Source organism: Betta splendens, chromosome 11 (assembly GCF_900634795.4).
Source record: "Betta splendens chromosome 11, fBetSpl5.4, whole genome shotgun sequence".
NCBI lineage: Eukaryota > Metazoa > Chordata > Actinopteri > Anabantiformes > Osphronemidae > Betta > Betta splendens.
Window position 1 is genome coordinate 13,345,372 of NC_040891.2, and position 22,667 is coordinate 13,368,038.

The 22,667-nt window shown below is 50.4% G+C and overlaps 2 protein-coding genes and 1 long non-coding RNA gene across 5 annotated transcripts in view; 1 reads left to right on the forward strand and 2 right to left on the reverse strand.

Moving 5' to 3' along the window:
* Nucleotides 1-8,837, reverse strand: part of LOC114865272 (uncharacterized) — a 30,387-nt gene extending 21,550 nt beyond the window's left edge. The window contains exons 1-3 of one of the 3 annotated variants that reach the window (XR_008696065.1): nucleotides 8,754-8,837; nucleotides 6,898-7,023; nucleotides 6,370-6,475 (exon numbers count right to left, since the gene is read on the reverse strand). This is a non-coding gene — a long non-coding RNA (uncharacterized LOC114865272). Of the gene's footprint in view, nucleotides 1-6,369; nucleotides 6,476-6,897; nucleotides 7,710-8,753 lie in introns of all 3 variants that reach the window. The other 2 variants (XR_003787494.3, XR_008696064.1) reach the window with 2 other exon arrangements.
* Nucleotides 8,838-11,955: 3,118 nt separating this feature from the next.
* On the forward strand, nucleotides 11,956-16,760 carry si:dkeyp-92c9.2 (uncharacterized protein LOC571482 homolog). The gene is made up of 2 exons (XM_029167534.3): nucleotides 11,956-12,477; nucleotides 12,902-16,760. Exon 2 carries the CDS (start codon nucleotides 13,018-13,020, stop codon nucleotides 14,044-14,046), a length of 1,029 nt encoding a protein of 342 aa, XP_029023367.1. The 5' UTR covers nucleotides 11,956-12,477; nucleotides 12,902-13,017; the 3' UTR covers nucleotides 14,047-16,760.
* A 2,583-nt stretch (nucleotides 16,761-19,343) lies between these two features.
* The window catches only part of myo1g (myosin IG), a 20,523-nt gene continuing 17,199 nt past the window's right edge, over nucleotides 19,344-22,667 (reverse strand). The window contains exon 22 of the mRNA XM_029166164.3: nucleotides 19,344-19,993. Within this exon, the coding sequence (XP_029021997.1) occupies nucleotides 19,831-19,993 (163 nt within the window). The 3' untranslated portion in view covers nucleotides 19,344-19,830. The remainder of the gene's footprint in view (nucleotides 19,994-22,667) is intronic.

Below are 22,667 nucleotides of genomic sequence, written 5' to 3' on the forward strand. Positions count from 1 at the left end.
AAAGGACGTGGGAGTAATGAGAGAAATGTTGTCTTCACCGGAACAAAGGCAAACGTAAACCTCTCACCTCTGCCAGCAGACCGTCTAAACTTAGTCTGTTTATTTTACAAGTATACGTTTAAAATAAAGTCTAAACACAGATATATTAAATCCTGTCATATTCTATTTTTATTCTATTATTGTGAGGCATCTGTCCCACAATGTCCCAAAATTAATTGTCAAACAGCTAAATATATAATACAAAAAAATGGGTTACTTAGTTGCAAAGAAAACAATTCAGGAAGAAGCAGAGAGAGTATTTGACTGTCTGTCTCTGGAGTTTAGTCCAACTATTCATAATTATATAATGGCAATTCTTCTTAAATGACCCTGAAAACAAAACAGTGTATAGATGGATTTCATTAGAACTGAAACAATTGATGCATCAATTACAGGCAAAAGCTCTTTTTTCCTATTTCTGGCTTTGACCTCACTGTATGTGGCCTGTTTCACACAATAAAAGGAAGCATTAAAAAGCTTTATTATCAGTGGAGGCATCTCTCCTCGCATTGTTCGTGAAGAAGGTAGGAGCGAGACACTGACAGCCACAGGAAGGCATCCGCTGAGGAGGCGCCCTCAGAGAACAGAGAAGAACAGACGTCACTCAGTGTGAAGGATGCCCGCCAACATGGTTAAGACCGTTAAAGAGCATCATCCTAAGCTAAAGAGACAACAACAGAGCCCAAACAAGAGAGAACAAGATAGCAAACAAGAAAACAGTAGAAAACCCAGCAGATAAAACTCTGCTATGCAAAGTTTGCAGAGCATCAAAGAGGTCAGGATGATTTTTAAACTTAGCCAAAATCACCAAGACGCAAGCATCAACAGCACTTTGACCCACATAGAGCGTGAATCCAGATCCAACCAAGGTCACCAAACCATCTCAGCAAGTATTTAGTCTATTGAGCGACTGCTCCTCATAACATCCACGGGGGGTTCACAGTCTTCGTGTCTCTGCTTATCGAGGCATGACAGACATTCCCTCCACGCCGTGTGCCTGCTCTGACCTGAGCGCAGACATGACCATAACATGTGAATTCACCTCCTCAAAATTCCAAACACTTGTAACGACCACGAGCCAAAACAAGGAGATGGTTTCCTGTTTTGTTCTCGGCTCTTTTGAAAGCGGAGACTCCCACCTTTCCAACACTCATCATCCACCTACAGCCACACACAAACACAAGCACTCCCTCCTTCCCGCTTCAGCTTCATATTCAAAAGGATGGAAATTGTGGAGAGGAAAGCTGAAAGGCTTTCAAGTCTCCACCAGTTAGTAGTTTTCCACTTCATTTGTTCGTCTGGAGCGAGATTCAATTCACAGCTCGGTGTCTTATCTTGCTCACAAAGAGCCACATTACGATCCGTAAGCTACCTGTTCCATAAACATGCAGCCCGGTTTCCTGTTGTTCATTCCAGACTTTCCTGGAATAAGTGCCACGAACCACAATGACAGCCACTTTAAAGGTACAGTACATGAACATGGAGCCAGAGTCTGTGCAGCTCCAACTTACAGCATCTTCCCACATCACTGATGCTGAGTGGGAAGTATTGATTACTAATAGTCACTATTATGGCATGCTGATAACTGTACCATCCAATGTGGCAGAATTATGATGCACCACTGACTAACTGATCAGTGGCAGCAACGCTGGCTCGCAGATAAGGACGACTGCAGACTGAGTTCCAAGTCGACCAGAGAGTGAGTTGCATATTGAGGACAGAGACGTCGTACTTCCTGGTGGAGCTGGACTGAAATAAAGGAAAGCTGCTTTGGAGACGCCTGACTGCAATAATAAACTAATGACTAAATCAGGCCTGTTTAAACACTGGTACAGTAACATAGTGTAAGTCTGTTAAAGCATGAAGACGCTGACTGTGTGAATATGTTACCTGACTCCATTTAACAGCACAACACTGCTTCCCAACGCCGCATCGCGCCGGCAGCGACACTGAGCTGTCGCTTACATTTACCACATGCACAACTGAGGCCGGTCCATTCCATCAGGTTCTGACGCCCATTCCAATGTTACGTAACACGCCTTTAAATAATCATCACATGAATTCAGGCCTGTTGGTGAAAAACAACACAAGGACTGTGCTGTCCGGTACAGGTTGAGGTGTTCCCCGGTTCCAGTAACAGTAAATGATCGCATGATGAGGATTTTACAGACCTTTGCTGTAAATAAACATTGAGGGGAAAGGGGTTCGAGGGGAGCGGCGCAGCGAGGGAGGGAAGCGCTCTCGTGGCAACAGCGGATTGTTCTCCGAGTCAAAACAACGCACGCTCACGCCGCCGCGGACTGGCACTGGAATAACAAACAGCCAGCGAGCTTTATGCAGACGCCACTGTCGGTGGGTGGAAGAGACGAGAGCGGGGCTGCAGCCAAAGCGGGTGCAAGTATCTGCCTGCACGGAGGGATGGCAATAACAGGAACCACAGAGCAGCTCCTGCAGCGCTGCAGATAAGAGCTGCGCTCAACCAGGACCCGGGGCTCTTAGAGCCGCCTCAGAGGGAGTTCCAGTGATGAATAAGGCCAGTAGAATTCAGCTGTTCACTAAAAGACAAAGGGCTGCAGCATCAACCCGTGTGCATCATGGAATCGCTCTTATTCTTTACAGACAATGTCAGGGCTAATGATGACATGTTATTAAGACGCGTTGTCTCACTGACTGACAGCGGTTCTCTCCCCTTTATGTCCTTCAGACGGCTCTGGTGTCACGGAAAAAGCTCCAAATGACGACAACTTGTGGAATGCGGTCGGCTTCGCATCCTTTCACGTGTGCGCGTCTACACCCTCCAACCATCGACTCCGTCGCCACGCTTGCTTTTTCTGCGCGCTCCATAGGACGAGGATCCGGGGCAGCTTCCAATTAGCCGTATCGTGGCTGTTTGTCTTCATGGGGCAAATATTATGAAAACACCGTCCAGTAATTCAGAAACAAACGCGCTTATCAGTTTTATTATCGCTGAGCAGAGGAGGCCTGAGTCGAAGGCTTCCTCTGGGTTACATAACTAATAAAAGGCCACACTTGGTTCAGGTGTTGAGCAAAGTCACTGGGTGTGCTCCTCCTCACACCACTGCACTGAACCTAGACAACACTTTGATTGCAAGAGGCAAACGAATCTGTTCCTGCAAAAGATACGCTCATAAACAAAGCTGTGGTCTGCACCGACATGCTTCCCAAGGCCTTGTAATCATCACAAACCTAGATTATTCGTTTTAAATACAGATACTGGCTGTCGCATAAAAGCCTCTTCACAACAGAAGCTCACAAAAATAACTTCTCAGGATAGAAGAATCCAGCAGGCATCTCCCAAAGTTGATGAAATTGGACTATAAACATCAATTAAAACACAGTTCCAGTATAATTTGAGACTTGTGAACTAAATGCTACAATTGAAGGGATATGGACTAAATTGCTGCTTCTCCAAGAAACTACATTCACACATTGTTAAATGATTTTACAAAATATATTTTGAAGGAAATGTAATTCCTCACTGGATTATGTTTTGTGGCGAGGAAATTTCCAGACCAGAGGCTGAACCTGTTCAAACACCACCCACAAGTCCGGGAAGCGGAGTGGATGCGGTGGCTGCGAGCAGGTAGACACAAACACACAGACTAATGGTTTTATTGACAACCCATCGACAGCAAGGTGAACCACACAACCAATGCAGAGCCGCGAAGGGAAACTGAAGGGACGAAGACATTCTCTTCCTGGATCTGAAGCACTGACTGCTGTCCCGACCCGTTCACACACAGCCAACATGTGTGGACACGAGTGGACATTTTATTACGATTCGACGAAGAGAAATATGTAGGGTAATAAAAGTTTGAGTATATAAATATGCTGGGTTAAATATTATGACCTACTTTCTAAAACCATGAACCTGCGCAAATAGACGTACGGAATTTCTTCCAAGAAACTTCTTTAAACTCAGTCAGCCATTAAATTAACAAGAATTCACCCTCTCTGAACCACAGATGCCCTGAAGACTGAGTCACAGCCACATTCTCACCACTGCTTGTGCGACCAAGTACTGACGGATTCAAACCCATGCGCTTCGAGGTGTTTTGATCAGAAATGGAAGTGGGACCCAGGGACACGGCAAAAACATCAAGTCCCTTCTAACACTTCAAAACAATGAGCATTTCCACCACTTCCTCGCTCCCTCGCTCGCTGGCACTGCCACTGTTTTGCAGTTTGCTTGTTATTCAGGTTAAACGGGAACACACACACACACACACACACACACACACACACACACACACACACACACACACACACACACACACACACACACACACACACACACACACACACACACACACACACACACGCCTCATGACGGATGCCGCTTTAAGGACGTGAAAGCACGGCAGGTTATTATGACTGGCAAACAGGTTGTGTTGTAATAGGAGTGCTACTGTATTTCTCATTAGGACTTTAGGCGCGGGGCAAAATGATTTTCACAACACTCCCAGTACATGTTGGAGCCGAGTCCCCACTCTGAGTACAAGTTCAACCTCACTGCTCGAAAGCAACTCACTGGACTCATAAAAGCTCAGATCAGACACGTGTTTCGCTGCTTGTGCTCACACATGAGCACATCGCTCTATTAATACCACTGCACGCTGTCTGTTTCGCTTTCCCTCGCGCCGTGACATCAGAGGCTTTAATTTGCAGCTCGCTTTAAGTCGGACTGACAGCCGGTGACATGAAGCAGCATTCCTCACGCGCTGCCCTGTTGGGGAAAGCAGTTAGAAGATCATAACATATTTGAGTGACGCTTGAAGAGCGTGCGGAGCCGCGGCTCCGAGAGGATTCCACTGATCGCGTTAGAGCCAATAAACGCTGCTGCACAGTTCTGGTCAGGAGGCTTTTATCATTCGAATTAAGAACATTTATAAATTACACACGTTTCAACTTGTCAAATGTTGGGATTCGCAGACAGGGATCTGGTGCTCGGCTCTTTGTGTTCCTCTGACATAATGTCTCAACAGCATGTGCACATCGCAACACATTCTCAGGTGTGCCGGCCGGCCACAAAGCAACACAACAAACACATCCACGTTCTGGAAAAGTGCTACCGGAACGGCAAACTGCTGAAGCAAACACCACATTTTGACTATAGATACAACGTCCTGCTTATGGTCCCAACATCTAAACTGTGACTGGAGCCCTAGCCTCAGTCCGTGATGACATGCTCGCTGAAAATCACTGCGAAAGCAAGACAGCGACAAGATAAGAGATCGCCTCCATAACGTGTAGAATCCGATGTGAATCTGATATGAACGCATCACGATGACGCACTGAGAGGGAACTGAATTTCTAATAGGTGACCTTAAAAGCATTAACTCCTGCACATACGTAACATCTTTACATTCCTGTCACTGCATTGCTCAGTTGTTTGTCTGTGTTTGGGACCGGTTGTGAAGGGGTTTGTCAGATAACAAGCTCAGCCCAGCAATACTCCATGCCTGTGGCCAGATGCATGCATCCGGTATGTGATCAGATACACCTCACCCACGAGGCGTGAAAACCCCTCTGCATGTCAAGATACGGGATTGATCATGAGGAAAACTCTACAGTCACGAATACCCTCACTATCTGCGTTGAATCTGACTTTGTTCTTTTAATCTGCTAACCATGAGAGTAGAAAACGGATCTGTTAATTCAAATGCACTCTAAAAGGTCAAGGTTTAGGCCTCAGTCTGGCATATGGGTCACGCTCAGCAGGTGGCGAGGCAGCACGGCCCTCCTGCTGCATGACGTGGTCCCCTCACCCCCGTCACCCGTGTCCATACCAAGCAGCCGCTCATCCTTGGCCCATCAGGGCATGGGGGCTCGCAACATCTCTCCTCTGCTTTCAAAGCAAGTGTTTGGTGACAGGTGATTTGCAGGTGAGGTCCATGAGGACTACAGAAAAAAGGCATTCAAACTGCAGAAAACTATGAAGGCTGTGTAATGGGACCAACAACCGAGAGGCAGTTATAATACGCATACAGTGCAAACACAGACCAACCATGAGCAGCCTGACCTCCACTCCAATATCACCACAGCGATGCCTGTTAGTGTTTATCAGTGGTCATGGCAACGAGGAAGACTGACTAAGCTCCATGAGCAGGAAGTGCTGCGCGGACAACAGGATGTGCCCTGGCTCCGCCGTCGAGGGTCGAAGAATTCAAGGAAGTTATTGTACTTTGTGGAATGGCCTGAGGAATGCAAGATGTCTGCCTTTTTTTTTAAGCCTGAGTTGTATCACAGGCTTTGAAGAGGACGCATGTGCGGCGCTGTGCCGGCGCATGGACAGTTGCGCTCACTCACCTGCACGCTTCCTGCTGGAGCCTGACGCTGCCACGGGCCTCTGCGGCCGCCGTTGAGGCGATGGGTGCGAGGGTTCGGTCGCCGGGGCACATGGGAGCAGCGTCAGCTGGAAGATAAAGGGCCCTGTGTCAGGTCAGTGGAAGCGGCTCTCAGCAAAAACAGTCACATCTCATTAATATCTAATGCGTCAGGATCCTCAAGAAATAAACTTGAGCACTGTGTTGAAGAATATTTCCTCACATCAATTAAAAGGCAAATTATCAGCAGCTGCAGGGTACAGCCCTGAAGATGATCCCACACATGTTTGTGGTACAATACAAAACTATAATATAATGCTTTTTAAGTCCACTCGCTCTCACTGGTGCCTATTTGGGCCACAAAGCGTGGGCTTGGATTCATGGTAATTAAAGCCACAGAGCAGATAACTGATAGATCTATAGATCGAAAATGCATGTGTTGATCTTTTAAAAAAGAATGCTGTGCTCTGAACCTTCAAACACAACAAGGTGTAATTTATCTGTCACTCACCCTCCACACCGAACGTGTGCGTACACGACTATCTGTGCGTGCTTAATCAACTGCTCCAAGGAACCTTCAGAGAGGCCGACTCCTTAATCCTGCCTCTGCAGCCTGTGGCATCCACACACACTTTTCCTGCAGACAGATTATATGTCCGGTAGCCTGACACTCTTAACTCTGGTGGTGTTTTTGATCTTGGGAGCCACACTGCCCCTAATTGTCTCTCTGTCCCTCTTCAGATGCCCTGCCTGTGGTCTAGATGTTTCCGCTGTGACAGCCCTTCTCCCTAACGCGTGGATGGAGCTGTCGTCCTGGGGGTCAAAGGGCACGGGGGGTCACGGGTTAACACCACAGACTGCTCTGCAGCAACAAACAAGTTGTCCCTAAATCCCACAACACTGGACTGGGACTGAAAGGCTTCACTTTCTGCTCCTATAAATCCAGTAACACCCTGAATACACATATAATGTCTCTTTCTCTCTTTTGAAGTCTGGAATTTGTGGCTGGACTGTGTGTCATCGCTCAGAAAAAAACATTTTCTCCACGTTGCCATCAGCTCAATATGTGCGCCGTGAAAAATAAGCAATGGAGTGAGACAAGCTAATGGGGGGTGAGGGTTAGTTTGCTGATCCCCAGTCGGATCAAATGTTTGCTCTGTGCTGAAAGCTACGTTGTGCCTGTGGGATCAGGGTGTCTGTCTGCGAGCCTCAAGGTGTGCTGAGCAGCACATTGTCCCTCGCAATGAGGTGTTCTGTAATGGAGAGGTTAACAGGTTTGACCTGCCCGCCCCTCCAACCCCCCAGGCACAGGTACGCAGACACCTGACAAACAAGAAGCATACAAGCATGCAGGTAGCGTAAGTGTGTGAGGGAAACATGTAAAGCACATTAAGGATATTTTAATTAGTCCTAATGAACCTGTCAATTTCTTCCATTAATTATTATTAATTATTTTGGTTTGTGAAAAAAGTAAGAAAAATCCCTAAACAGATAATAGGCCTTGTTTTGGTTTTAAACCTCTTTCCTCATTATCGTAAAAAAACAGGAAATATTAACATTAACAGGTTAAAGCCTTTTACAGTACGTTTAAAGGACTGGTGTGAAAAGAGGTTTATAAAATGAAAAAAATCTTATAAACATAGTTTATAAGTTATTAAATAAATTCTCTGAGCTATGGGTGGTTGGCAGATTATTAGTCAGAAAGTTGAAACCAATGAAATCCATTATCAATTTATGGCACGAAACCGTGATGACTTCTTTAACATTTGTATTTGCCGCCCTCTACTGGACAGCGGCAGAACCTGAACCCAAACCTCCACTAGTCCCCGAAGCTCGACTAATGTTCCACTGTTTGTTGTCCACGTTGTTTTTAACCAAGCCACTCAACGTATATGTAATATTATTTTGTACCACTATGGAGTTTTCATATGTTTACAAAACCACATTAAGCCAATTAATTTGCAGAGAAATTACCAGAGTAGCGTCTGAACAGTGAACGAAGCTAGCAGTTAGCCATGGAGCTAGCGAACGTTATATTATTAAATCTATCTCCTGCTCGGACGTGGCGCTGATGATGGTTTCACACATTGACTTTTGAGGAACACTGAAGCTCGTTAGTAACTTTGATTCGAGTTGTTGCGAGTAGCTAGTAAATAAATACCATAAACATAAACACCGTGTTTATGTGTTAGCATGTTAACGTGAACTTCACAGGACGTGGCCGCCCACAAAGCTACGCTTTGTGATGAGGAGCGACCGGTTCTGTTTTTGTTCTGGTTTTGTTCTGGTGTTGTTCTGGTGTGTTCTGGTGAGATTCGGTTCGTAGAGCGGAACGTAAATGTAACAGTTCGTTTAACTCCTACTCACCGTGCCAGCGGTCGTGTCTCTATCTAGATCAATGCAGGTTCCAGCCGTGTACTGGTGGTGACACACGGGGAAAACTGCCTGAACTGAAAGATGATTTTTAATCTACACAATTTTACATAAACATAATATTTAATAAACATAACAATACGATGGCCAGAGATTTGATTATATGTAATATTAAAAACTTTTCCTCAATAAAGGACCTCAAGGTCCTCAATAAATGACAAAACTGATGTAATGTGGCCTACGAGTTTTTAAAGGCAATTTGAACAGATATTGTCTTAATCAGTTGTAGAATTAAAATATCAAACTGAAAAAAATGTCACTAAGATGAGTATAAAATAAATTCAATATATAATCCAACTATTTATATTCATTCAATTTTGCTGGAAATTCCTTTAACTGACCACTAGAGGGCGGCATCACATCATGACAGCAGCACTGAGGCCTCTAAGTCCGTTCATGATGATTTTTTTCAAACCATGCTCATGCACAACTCGACTAAATGGTTTGCAAATGTAACAAGTACCTAATTTTAAACATTAATAAAAACAGCAAATGCACCTACTAACACATTTGAAACAATGTAATAAGGAACTGAAAATGGAAGACATGCGGTTCTATGCATAAGATAATCGCTTCGTGCCCTCCTGTCCCAGTGTGGCCTGTGTGTAATAAATGCCTGTAGCACCTTGTAATCCCTCTGTGACGTGTGCGTCGTCGTTCTCCGTTGTGTTGTCTTTAAGAGGGAGATTACAATGTCTGGGTGAGTCACGGCCAGATGTGTCATCAGGTGAAGCTGGTCTGACTCCAGCTCAGCTCAGCGTCAGCTCATTGTCCCTCTCTGTCCAGCTGTGCCCTCGTTCTCTCCCCTCAATTATCCTCTCTTCTTCTTGTTCCCCTGTTTTCTCCATTCTCCCCCGCGTCCTTTTTTACGCCCTTCACCCACTCGTTTGCTGTGAAGTCACTGCCCTCATTCATCCCGGTCCTGATCATTTTCATTTTGCCTGTTTGTTTTGCTCCTTCACAGAGCTGTGAATGTGATCCTTCAACCTGCAGTGTCTGTGCATGACCCGAATAAACCCAAATCACCTGCAAGTCAATGTCAAAAGATGCCAGGATGCAGTTCACAGGAAGAAATCATTTTAAGCACCATCACAAGACTGAATGTACAGTTGAAACGGCAGCAAGTCATAATTGCAAGAAAAAATAAAATGAAACATCAGACAAATGTGCAGCTCCTGCTGCTACAGAGAAATCACATTAGGATTGATTTAGGAGCATTCATGCTGCCGCTCCTTTTAAAGGAGTGAAGCTAAATCAGTGGGTGTGTGACAGAAAAGCAAGACGGATCCACCGTGGATTTGGATCCAGATGAAACTGTCTGTGATCAGAGCAGAACAGACGCAGCTGGTGGGCCTCATTTATAAGTGAGAAAGCAGGAAACAATTTGTTATATTGACTGCACCAGCCTTCGTCTCCTGCAGCAAAATGTGGGGCATGACAATACAAATCGCAATTATATAATGCAACTGGGTCAAACAACAGCAAACGATGGCAAAATGGATTTCTGACCTAAAATTTGCAAATGCTTTTGCAAAAGCATCAGAGGCGACATTAAAAAGTCAAAATGGGCATTTAGGACCGTTGGATGTGGTCCAGTTTGCCGACTTGCTTCAGACATGGTTTTGTTCCATTCATGGAGTTTTAATCTGAGGATTTAAAAAACAAAAAGTCAAAATGGGGATTAGCACCACTCCAACAGTCATTTCATTATGATTCCGGCCTCCCGTCCGCTGCCATAAAGTGATGGTGCTGCACAAGACGAGGGGAGAGGGGTCACGATGGGACAACAACAGCCCTTTTCACGGGCGCCAGTGAGTCGGGGTCAGCTGTGCAGGAGGCGCTGGGAGTCCTGCAGCTGCTGGAAGGAGCGGCAGCGAAGGACGGCGGAGAAAATGAGGACGGACACAGAGCGGCAGTGTGTCGAATGAGGAGATCTCCCCTGTGCAGCTCGCGCGGCCAATGGGCCGGTCCTCACGGACGTGAAGAGCTGCGACGAGGGCGTCTCTGCTGGTTTCATCTGCGTGAAGCTGCTTGCGTCGTTGGGCCGTTAGCGCTGCGCTAACAGCTCCTGTTTGCTCACACGGTGGGCGACGCCACGTGAAGGCGCAGTTTGTCCTCACGGGACAAGTAAAGTTTCTGCCTCCTGAGGGATGAGTCAGTGATAAAAGCCGTGCAACAGCTGCTGGTTCCGGGAGCCAAACAAGCTTTTAGTCACAATCTCCAAGGTTATGAAGTGATTCGTGATCAATCAGATGAGTGGTTTTCACCAGAAGGTCCTGATAAACAGCTCTGACAGGTGCAGGTGAATGTGTGTCTCCCTCTGTTGCAGAAGAGCAGCCAATGAACCTGCTTTGTCTTCCACCTGTTAAAGGCAGGAACCTGCGACCTCTGAGGGCAGGGAGCGCATTCTGAGTCTGTCAAAGCTCAGGTGATCAGTGGATAAAGAAAAGAGCACTGTGATTCACACCCAGATAACGGGCTTAGAACCGTTTAGGACCGTCCCGAACGGAACCCACAGAAAACCTGCAGGTGTGTGTGACGCGCAGTCACTTCATCATCAGCTGCTATTTAACGTTGACGTTCAATTGATTCTCGGGGGAAATTTGGGTGATGGAGATACTGTACAATCAGTTCAAATGAAGCCGGAGAGGACGCGAGGTTATGTAACGACACTCACTGGTTACATGGGGTTGAATCAAATTAAAAACTAGCAGGAAACAGCAAAGCTTCATGAACGCTGCAGAGACTCTAATGTCGCATTTGTGAATTAACGTTGCTGTAAATCAGAACCTGCGCTTTTATCTCCTGCTGTTGGCTCTCACATTTATTACATTTCCTGCTTCAGGGAGGTTATTGTATAACATCTTTCAAGCTGTTATGTCTTTATTGGCTCTCGTGCTTTTTGCCAAATTGCAGTTTATGGAGCTGAAAGTTGTTTTGCACGAGCCATAAAATACTGCGTGCAGAACAATTTCTGCAAATAGCTCCACTGATGCTCAAGCTGCCGTTTAACTTCTACTGTGGTTCTATTGATATTTACATTTTTTTGTCTGAGGCTTTTCATTTGTTGGAATAAACTTTATTTACTTGAACTCAATGTATTTGTTTTTCGCGTTGTTTTGACGTTAATCCCACTGTGTCCTTGTGCGTGTGCGCCTGTGTGCGCGTCCGCAGCTGATCGCAGTTAGGAGGAGTCTGCGTCGGTGGGAGGCGGCGCGTGGACGCGCGCTGCGCGCTCACCAGCTCCTCGGCGCTCCGTGCGCTAGAGTCCGTCCAGTGCTCGGACTGCGGGGACCCGCTGCGGTCAGTCGGCGCCCGACGCTCTCGTTGTGCGGACGCAGGAGCTCCGGCGCGGGGAGGAGAGACTTTTACGCACGGATGCGCTTCGTTGACGGGATGGAACGCGTCGAACGGAGTCGGATACTGTGAGAAGTTGCGTTTTGTTCACAACACTGGGGATGGAGACGCGGATGGAAAGACAGCGTCCCGTCAGTGTGGCGCTGGCGTGAGGATGACACCTGCGTCCTACCTGGCGCGGACCCACGCGTTCTTACGCACTCGCGTCTGTGAGCACTAGGACGGGATTCTGCTGATTCTGGAGAGACGCTGCGGCGGAAAACGCGAGCCGAGCTCCAACTCGAGCGTCTCGTGCGCAAAGGTGAGCTTCACGGCGGCTCCCAGATGACATCATTTCAATCAATGTAGCTTTTGTGTTGAAGCAGATGATTTAAAATGAAAACTTGAATCATTTTACGTTACGGAGGCGCATAAAGAGCGCGCACTGCTTTTGCCGAGGCGTTATGTGATTGTGAGAATTAGTGAATAAGTGCCTTTAATGGTCAACAATCAAGCGATCTTCACAGGATGCTCTGGGATTAAAGCCGCTGATTAACCTCTTACACGTCCCCTTAAAGCAGGACAAAATGTCTGAGCCCACACTGAGTGACTGTGCTGCACATTCTGTATCAGCCTGTTCCAGCTCCTCCTTGAACTGAACGCACAAACGGAGAAAGTTGACACTGATGGTGAAATCCAGGCTCCAGAGGCTGATTCTCTGTTGTTCTCTGCTTTCGCTCCTGCAGCCGCTGCCTCTCACCCTGACATGTCTGCACCGCGCGTCTCCGTCCACGGCTCCTGGATTTGACCGAGTCCGAGTTCCCTCCCTTCGGCGCCGCCCCGCTCCCCGGACCCGCCCGCCATGGGCACCGTGCTGTCGCTGTCACCCGGCGCCCGCAAACCCGGCTACTATGAGCAGCGGCCCGGCTCGCTCAGCCGCTACCCGAGCCTCAGCAGCCGCTCGCTCAACAGCCAGAAGGAGCGCGGGCTGAAGCGCGGCCAGTCCATCTTCCTCCCGGCGCTCACGTGGAAGCGGCTGGTGGCCTCCACCAAGAAGAAGGGCGCGTCCAAGAAGGGCTCCGCGGGCCCGGCGGGCCCGGCGGGCCTTGGCGACCCGCTCAACAACAACAGCATCAACATCTACCAAAAGGATGCCGTGCTGCACCTCAACCGCGAGAACGTGAAGAAGTCGCTGTCATGTGCCAACCTGTGCAGCTACGAGGGCCCGGCGGGACCGGGACCGGGACCGGGACCGGGACCGGGCCTGGGGCTCGGGTACGGCACGGGCATGGGTCAGGGCCACGGCTACGCCTACAGCAAGTCCCAGCAGCTGTCGTCGGTGAAGAAGGCTCCCCAGGGCCCGGCGGTGGTGGCGGCGTCGCCCAGGCGCGTGATCGTGCAGGCGTCCACCAGCGAGCTGCTGCGCTGCCTGGGCGAGTTCCTGTGCCGCCGCTGCTTCCGGCTCAAGCACCTGTCGCCCGCCGACCCGGTGCTGTGGCTGCGCGCCGTGGACCGCTCGCTGCTGCTGCAGGGCTGGCAGGACCAGGCCTTCGTCACGCCGGCCAACGTGGTCTTCGTGTACATGCTGTGCCGCGACGTGGTGGCGGGCGAGGCGGTGGCGTCGGAGCACGAGCTGCAGGCCACGCTGCTCACCTGCCTCTACCTGTCCTACTCCTACATGGGCAACGAGATCTCCTACCCGCTCAAGCCCTTCCTGGTGGAGGCGGCCAAGGAGGCCTTCTGGGACCGCTGCCTCGCCATCATCGACGCCACCAGCTCCAAGATGCTGCGCATCAACGCCGACCCGCACTTTTTCACCCAAGTGTTCGCGGAGCTGAAGAGCGAGGGCGGCTGCGGCCCCCAGGACTACAGCCGGGTGCTGGACCGGTGAGAGGGGGCGCCGTCTCTGCGGACTGCACGTCCGTCCACCGTCTCTGCAGAGGCAGCACGTTTATTTGTTCACTGTCCGTCTCCTCCAACCACAGACAAACGCAGCTGATCGGCACAGATACATCTCGTCTTTAGCTGAGTCTGCATAAATGAATGTCAGCGTGTGCGAGACACGATGCACCATCATTACCCACGATGCACCAGGGCGCACGCGTGGACTCACGCGAAGCCCCGAGTGCCAGCAGAGCAAAGTGACTCAGACTCAGACTGACGGAGAGTCCACGTCGGGTCCAAACGGACCTGAACCAAACAGACAGGCAGCGTTCGGTGGAGCCTCTTTACAGTCGTGTGCTGTTTGACCCGGAGGAGAGAGGAGCAGGACCAGTCCTGTGTGTGTGTGTGTGTGTGTGTGTGTGTGTGTGTGTGTGTGTGTGTGTGGATGCCAGCCAGGCCCATCAGCTGTTCAGCCCGGCCTTTGTTCCTGCCTCTTGTTGATGGAGCACCCACGGCCGTGGTTTTAATGAGATTAACCGATTACCCCCCCCTCGTTTCAGTGGGTAATCCAGGTCAGGCTGGACCGGCTGGACTTTAACTCACCCACATGTGCACAAATGCATATTTAAGTACCTTCCTGCGTGCGCGTCTTCTTGCTGCTCAGGCAAAGCCCACGTGTGCGGCCCTGAGTCGCGGCGTGCGGATCGCTGTCAGAGCGCTGTGGTTTGACGGCCTCGCTGTCGTTTCTTGGAATTTGTCCCACTCTGCAGTTCCCTGAAGCGCTCTGTCTTGTTTCATGCACACTCTGTGCACGTGAAACATTTTATCCTGAAAAATGTGAGCTTTTATTTTGAAAGCAGACTAGATTAAATGGGAGTTTCCTGGTGCTCAGACAACGATTAGAATGAAAAGGTGGAACAAACCTAACATTAGCGAGTGATTCTGTAGCATCCTTTAGCGCTCACGCTAAGCGGCGCCGGTCCGGCTCCACCGTCACTCAGTGTGAGGCCTGATCTCCTCTCGTTCAGAGCCACTGCTGTGATGTCTGCTGTGCGCTCAGATCCAAGGTCATCCAGTGGACAGACGTTTTAGAGGCGCTGACCTTTACGCCCATTTGCAAACAAACACTACACATACTCTTCATGAGTAATCCGGCCCTAATCCTTCCGCCCAATCAAATAGAGCCAGATGAAAACACGCAGAAATAAGTCAGTGGTTCAGCATCTGATGAGATTTGTCGTCCGCCTCCCGTGCGGTTCTGGTCCGAACGGCTCAACCGTTAAATCCCGCTTAAACGGACCGGCCCACGGGCCCCGCGGGTCTGAGGAGCTTCCTCCATCCAGCCCAGATGAGTGATGGCACCACAGCTCCCTCCCCCTCCTCCCTTCCTCCATGCTCCTGTCTCTGACAAGGACACTTGTGTCTTAACCACCACCCCCCTCCCCCTCCAAACTCCCCCCTCCCTTCCACACACTCAGCTGTTGTTCTGTGTGTGTCATTAGATTTGACACCCCACACCCGCCAGCCATTGTCAGGACCAGGAGGCCGAACGGGACTATTTGCTGGCGTGCTGTTGGTTTCTGTGTGACTGTGGGTCAAAGTTTGAGGCAGGACTGGACTGGTCCAACTGAGCATTCATTCATTCATTCATTCATTCATTCATTCATTCATTCATTCATGCACCTCGGCACCGGGCTCATTCTAACTGGACTAGTTCTTGTTCAGTCACACACACGATGCCTGCGGATCATTTAAGACTCGGTCTAGCAGGAACCGACTAATTACAAATATTTAAACGGGACCTTTGGTGCAAAGGACTGTGTTCTGTGAATAGGACGACGTCTGGGACTGGTCTGAAAAATGTGACTGAAGATTTTAAGGGGGTGTTTGATGTGATCGGTATTTTTGGTATTGTCAACAAATCTCTCCGTGTTTTAGTATCTCAGACCTTCTGGTTGTTTTTCACTAATTATGATGAAGCGCTTTCCTGGAAACGGCGCTGTAGCTCCCAGCGAACGCACGTCACAGGCGTGAACACGCGTGCGGCCGTGGGAGCGAGTGGAAGCGCTGGCACGTGGAGCCGTGAGAATGTTGGCGCTCCTCGCCTGGACTCACGGAACCACTGGACTCCCCCCTGAAGCTGCCACGGCTCCGTGAGCTGTGGCCTCCGTCTGCTGCTGCTGTGGGTCTGTGATGCTGTGAATACGCGGGACAGAGGGACAGGAAGCGTCAGTCCTGCTGTGTAGTAGCATGGTAGTTAGAGCCGTTCCTTTGCTGTTTTATTACCTCTGGTTCTTATGTGACCTTTTAAATGGACGTCTGTTTCTTTGCTAAAAAGTGGATCTCACTGGAGCGAACACGTCAGCAGTATTAGAAGTCATTATGGGATGGCGTGCACATCCGCCTGTCACTGTCTGACACAGAGGTCGCTGTGTGGCCCGCGTCGCCACCGTAGCTTCGCCAAACGCTGTTTCACCCCAGCGTCCTCCTCCGGCGTTGCCATGGTTACCCCTCTCCGCTCCGCCGTCGTCACCGGTCACATCACCTCAGTGACTTTGGCACAGACGAGTGTGTGTAGCTCTAGAGGTGAAATACTGTTGATGGGGAAAACTTGAAGAAAAACAAATGTGACTATTTCAAATTTTCATGTCTTTTGTTTCCTGTTTCATGATGATGTTTACTATGTTGATAATTTAATAAAGTACTGCGATGGAATACAAACTCGAGTCCTCTTTCATGCTCTTTCACACGTGTGCGTCTTCACTGAAACTGCCTTTGTTCTCGCCGCTGCTAACTTAAGACTGGCAGTAAATTCACGCGTGACATAAAATAGCTCAGTGTGCAGCCACACAACAGTCCCGTCAGCGGGGCTGCGCTGCATCTGAGCATCTGCAGCCAATCAGCGCCCGCCGCCGCTCCGGCCACAGGTGGAAAAACCAGCAGACGTCGGTGCGATCTGTGAGAGATGAAGCGCACGCTTTGATCCGCTGGAAAGCAGCTTCTCACAGTGGTCGACGGAGCATCGGCCTCGGGCGCCGTCACGTCACGGCTGCATCGCCCGCCTGCTGTGCAGCGTTTAGGCTCCACCCACAGTCTGGGGAATAGTCTGATGACTCAACACAGGAAGTCATCACCGAACACGTATCTGCAAGCAAACTCCGACTGACTGGAGGACCGCAGTGCATGCGTTGGGTTTCTCTGTCCCGTTATTTATAAGCGCTTCATTCAACGTGGTCTCAATGCTGAGGAGAAACCCATCTGCTGACGGTCAGAGGGGGTCAGTGGCCGAGGCCGAGGGCCGAGAGGTGAGCGAGGGCGGGTCAGGATGCTGTGATAGAACAGGGAGGACAGATGAGAGGAGCCGCTGCAGATGGCAGCGCGGTCCTTTTCCTCTTGTCCTGCGAGGACGCAAATCACTGAGCGCTGCCTCCTCGCGTCGCAGCTCTAATGCTGCTGTTCACCGGCTGCATTCAGGCCTCTGGGATCAGACGTGCTCCGAAAGCCCTTCGCTCAGAGGCTGCGCGGCCTCCAGAGACGCCGATGGTTGAAGCTGCAGTTTTACGGCCGTATCGCTGTTTCACTTTATTTCCTGGGAGCTGATGATGGTGAAACTAAAGCAGGTGACACGGCAGTGCAGCTCTGCAGGATTTGATCCTTTCTACGGGGGTGGGGGTGCAGGAGGTGCAGGAGGTGCAGGAGGTGCAGGTCACAGGTAGAAGGTACGGCTGGAGCCTACATGACCTACAACCCTGAGCAGCAGAACACATGGTCCAGACGTTCACGCGTACAGGAAGTAGTCCTGTACTCGGCCTCTTGCTTTTCATCACTGGCTCCGGTCTCGTGACGTGTTCTTGTCACACCTTTAAAAGGCGTGACGCCGTACCTCCTGCTCTTCGCGCTCCGCGCTCTGATTAGTGAGCGTCCATTCTGGCGGCACGTCGACTCGGAGCGAGCCAGAGGAAAAGCAACCTCCCCCCGCGTGTGGCTGTAATCTCCAGCATGTGACCTTCCCCCGGGCTGCATGACGGAACGATGCTGGAGAACCCGCAGAGCTCACCAGACCAGCGGCCGCTCGGCCCTGAGCGGATTTAGGGGCAGAACACAGCAGCGCCGGGGCCCATATTATAGTCCCACTGGTAAATCCTCTCCAACTCATCACCAAATCCTCGCTGCGGGGCAGCTAATCTCACAAGAGACAGAGCAGGTGCCAGCCTTTTTGCAACGGCATTGATAATTAAACCAGCAATTGGCACCGGGGAAACATTTGATTAGAGGTGGAAGAATGAGAAGAATGAGGAACTTCATCATAGTCCAAAACACGAGACAGTGAGTAAACAGACTGGAGCCTCGTTGGAGAAAGGAGCTAAACTGCAGCAGCTGCGACTGTGAGGACGAGACAATGGAGGGAGTGATTGCTCTTGTGTGGATGGAGAAGCTGCCGTCACACTGAACCTATCACGGCTCATCACCATCACAACAGCCACCAGATCCAAATGTCCCTGTTTTAGTCCGATGATGAACTGCTTGTTAGAAAATGTGTGACTTCCAGCGACACGTGAGACTTGAACCAGGAAGTGTGCGTTTTCAACAGGCTGAGCTCACGAATGGAGGCTTTTACTACACGGATGATTAAAGGATTACACGCGAACACGTTCGCTCCACACGCCGTAATCTGCATTTCTGATTGAATATGAACAGGGCGCCGCGTCGCGGGGTCGAGTGGTTTCCAGTTCGCTGTGGAGCCTCTGCAGCAGCAGATTAACACACAGTTTATTTGGCGTAAAGACACAAAGCCTCCGCGGTGACACGGGTCCAAAGCCCGGGCTCAGACGCCGCAGTAAACACGTCTCTGCCCTTCATTCTGGCTGGAGGTTCAGGTTTCCTCTCCCTGAGAAGCAGCCGCAGCCCAACAGGCACGACGCGACTCCAAGGAAATGAGATTCACAATTACAGCTTTGCCGCTAAACACAATTTGTTGTAAAAATAGCAGGAGCAACAACGCGCTGGGATCAGCGTCAGACTGTTATGTCACGCTTTTGTTCTCGCGCTGATTTCTTCCTCCTAAAATCACACGCATCGCAAACGAGCTGCTTCCGTTCGCTGCGATGCTGTCGTTTAGAACCTTTGAGTCGCTGGAAGCTCCGAGGCCCGGTCTGATTTGGGCTTTGATCCCGACCGACGGGCCGTTCACGCGTCCGCGTCACCTGCAGGTCGTTGAGGCCTCCAGACGCCGTTAGCTCCATTTTAGCCGCTCCGTCTCCATTTAGCAAAGCTTTAAAGAGGAATTAACACCAAGACACGAAAGCAAATCTTGAATAATTTATTTCCTTCCATTGTGTGTCTTTCCTTTCTTCTTCCTTTACTTCTATAGAATACTGTCTGTGTCATGAGCAGCAGCAGAAAATGCATGAAAAGAGCTTTAGCATGAAAGATTTCTACTCTGTATAAAAAATAAACATGTTGGACTTGACTGTAATTACGCATTGCTGTGTTTAATTTATTATTAAAAGTGCATTTACTTCTGTTTTTTTTTTTTTTAAATGAATAATACTAATACTGCTCTTCAGTGTCTCTGCACCGGCGTTAAAAACCTCTTCGTCGTCCACATTTTCTCCCAAATCCGTTTGTGATCGTCTGGTGAACATTGTCCTGCAGCTCAGGATTAGGACGTGGACGCTGCCAGCAACTCTGCCCTGGGTTAAGACTTTAAAACCTCACCAAACTATGGGGAGAATTCCTAATTATGGCGCGGTGCGAGTCCCCGGTGCCGCGTGGACGCCGCGTGGACGCTTCAGTTCCCGGGGACCAGCAGGACGAATCCGTCCCGGCTCTTCCTGAAATCTGCGAGGTTCTGGCCGGGTTTGGTTTCCACCGTCACGCTTTTGGCTTTTCCACGCATTTGAAGCTGCAGAGCCGCACGGCAGACCTTCACGGGAAACGGGGCCTTTCTCACACTGCAACACAGACACAAACACATGCGTGTGCGTTACTACACACCCACCGCACACACTGATCGACCTGGCGTCTGCTGATGTGATGCTGATGACAGCAGATCTACACACCTGTTCTGACGCCTGAGGCCGCTCCAACAACCTTAAATTAAGCCATCACAGCTGATCCTCTATTCTGAGACTGCATTTATTCCTACACTACAGTGAAGGTACAGGAGCAGCTCAGGTTTCAGGATCAATGGTGTTAATAACGTCTCCTTGCAGATCTGACAACCTGAGACCGACCACTGCTTCACGCTGCTCACACTTCGCTCTCCCCGAACGCGCTGAACATTTGAAGCCCGTCGCCGCTAAGTCACAGCAACAGGTGTGACCACGCCGTCTTCTGCGCGGTCCCACCCCTGGAACCAGCTGTCCTCTGACACACAAACCCACTGACCTGCACGCGGGTCCATGTGAGTGGAGAGGGAGCGGATCCGGGGTCTGTGGTGCGAAGATGAGCGGCTTCGGGCTCCGGGAGGAAATGAGGAGTGTGGAGGCTGCAATCAGCATCGCGCGTCTAAATATAACGTCCCCGCTCATGAGAGGGCGTCTGTTCAGACACAGCTGGACGACAAACAGCAGACGTTCACTCTCACAGGCCCCAAAAACACCACGGTTCTGGAAACACACGCAGCCTTTAGGCCGCAGGCTCCGAGACCAGTGACACACTTTAATGTGCCTCTGGTTCACAGCAGTGGAGAACGAGCTGCGCGGGAGATGATCACTGACGGCGTCAGAAGAAGAAGTTCAACTTTGAACCGTGTGCTGCCTTAATGTTGTTTGGATGGTTTATAACGACTTCATTCTTCTTCATTAATCCAATTATTCAGTCAGAGGGTCTTTATTACATGGAGCTGCAGATTCAGCTAATTTAGCTAACAGGAGCTCAACTAGCACCAACAGAACAGCAGCTAATGGGCTAAATGCTCATCCGCACTGACTCATTCATTTAGGACCAGTCTGGTTTCGGTTTTCTCTCCTTGGGCTCGTGTGGGGTCTGTTACACGGACCCCCGGGCTGCTGTCTGCCCACCAGGCCGTCGTCCGTCTGCAGACAGAACTGGGGCACAGCAGCAGCAGCAGCAGCAGCAGCAGCTCCTGGAGGCCTCCAGTCCTGTCGACGCGCTGCTGATGCGGTGTGAACACGCGCCCGTGCCTCCATCATCCCCCAGTGTGAGGAGGCCGCAACCACCAGCCTGAAAAAGCCACAGCAGGTCAGTGCAGGTCAGGGAGGAGGTGCTCAGCAGCTCCTCGTGATCCTCAGCACGTCCTCAGGAGTAGTTGGGTCTCAGGAGGAGATAGTCCGACACACGTGACAACGCTGCCTGATGATGGAGCCATTAGCGTCACGTACGTGTCTGTACGTGGCCAAGATCTGATTCACTTCAGTTTGTTTTGAGAATCTGATTTGAGTCACCCTCGCTTTTTATAACTGAGTGGAAGCTGACTCACTCACCTGCCCCCCCCCCCCCCCCCCCCCCCCCCATCCTGATGTCCCCTCTTCAGCACCAGCCTGTGATTTCCCCCTCCGCTCCTCCCCGGCTGCCTGGCAACAGTCTCTGAGGCAACAACAGCATCGGCCTCCAGCCACAGGGGCACGGTGGGTGGAGGCCGGCCGCGTCCCGGGTGCGAGGCTGCGTGGGGGGTTCGCCTCAGCGTCACGCCGGCCATCATGGCCGATCATTATAATTACAGCGAGCGTCATCAAAAGCGGTGGGATATCTCAAGCAGCTGCGCCTCAGTCTCCTCAGGGGGCTTTCTGGGAAAAGTGAGTCATACTGTAACAACAGCTGAGCGGGCGCATGTAACCGGCGCTTTCTATCAAAGTGTAAATATGGTTTAGGATTCAGAGCCAACAGCCACTTCTGCACACGCACACGTCTGATCTGAAGCCATAAACCTTAATAGTATTTGCTCAGCTCTGATGAACACACAGGACCCTGACATGCTGCTGAGATAAGAGCGGAAACGCGTCGCCGTCGCATCAGCTCCACAGTGAGTCAGAGTCAACGGGAGGAGAGCAGCTCCTCTGCAAATCCATTATCAATAGGTAAAGACGGCGTCAGGGAGCTTCACGCAGCAGAAACGCTGGTTCCGACCCACTGTGTGTCACCCGGGGCGACGGCTGCTGCTGGAAGCCGAGTGACAACGGTGGGAAGCAGCCAGACATGAGCTCTGGGAGGATTAGAAGGAACAGCCGGAAACGAGGTGGAGCCAGAACCAGGACGAGGAATCCATTCCACGCTCTGGGTCCAGTCAAAGGCGGCACGCGTGGCGCTGGAACGCACAAAGAGGCCCGTTGAGGGTTTCCAGGTCAGGAGCCCAGGAGGCCCAGTGATGCTCACACAGAAGCCTTCGCAGCAGCGTTCAGCGCTTCACACCGTCTCTGCTGCTGAAGCTCTGCTGGAGCTGCAGCACGTCTCCTCATTGACCCGGAGCCTGCGGCCTGTCACATAGCGTCAACAGGTGGCTTAAAATAAAGGCTTCTGCAGCGTTTCCACTCAGCAGTAGCTTGTTGTCATCAGCCGTCGTTTACTAGAAGATGTTTCACTAGTAGTGGTCACAATAGAGCTCATATCCTGAAACATACAGTATTAAAATGTGCCCACGGCCAGAAAGCATCTTTTATTACGAGG

Excerpts from the sequence above, each read along its gene's own strand:
- si:dkeyp-92c9.2 (XM_029167534.3), top strand. The coding sequence starts at position 13,018 with ATGGGCACCGTGCTGTCGCTGTCACCCGGCGCCCGCAAACCCGGCTAC.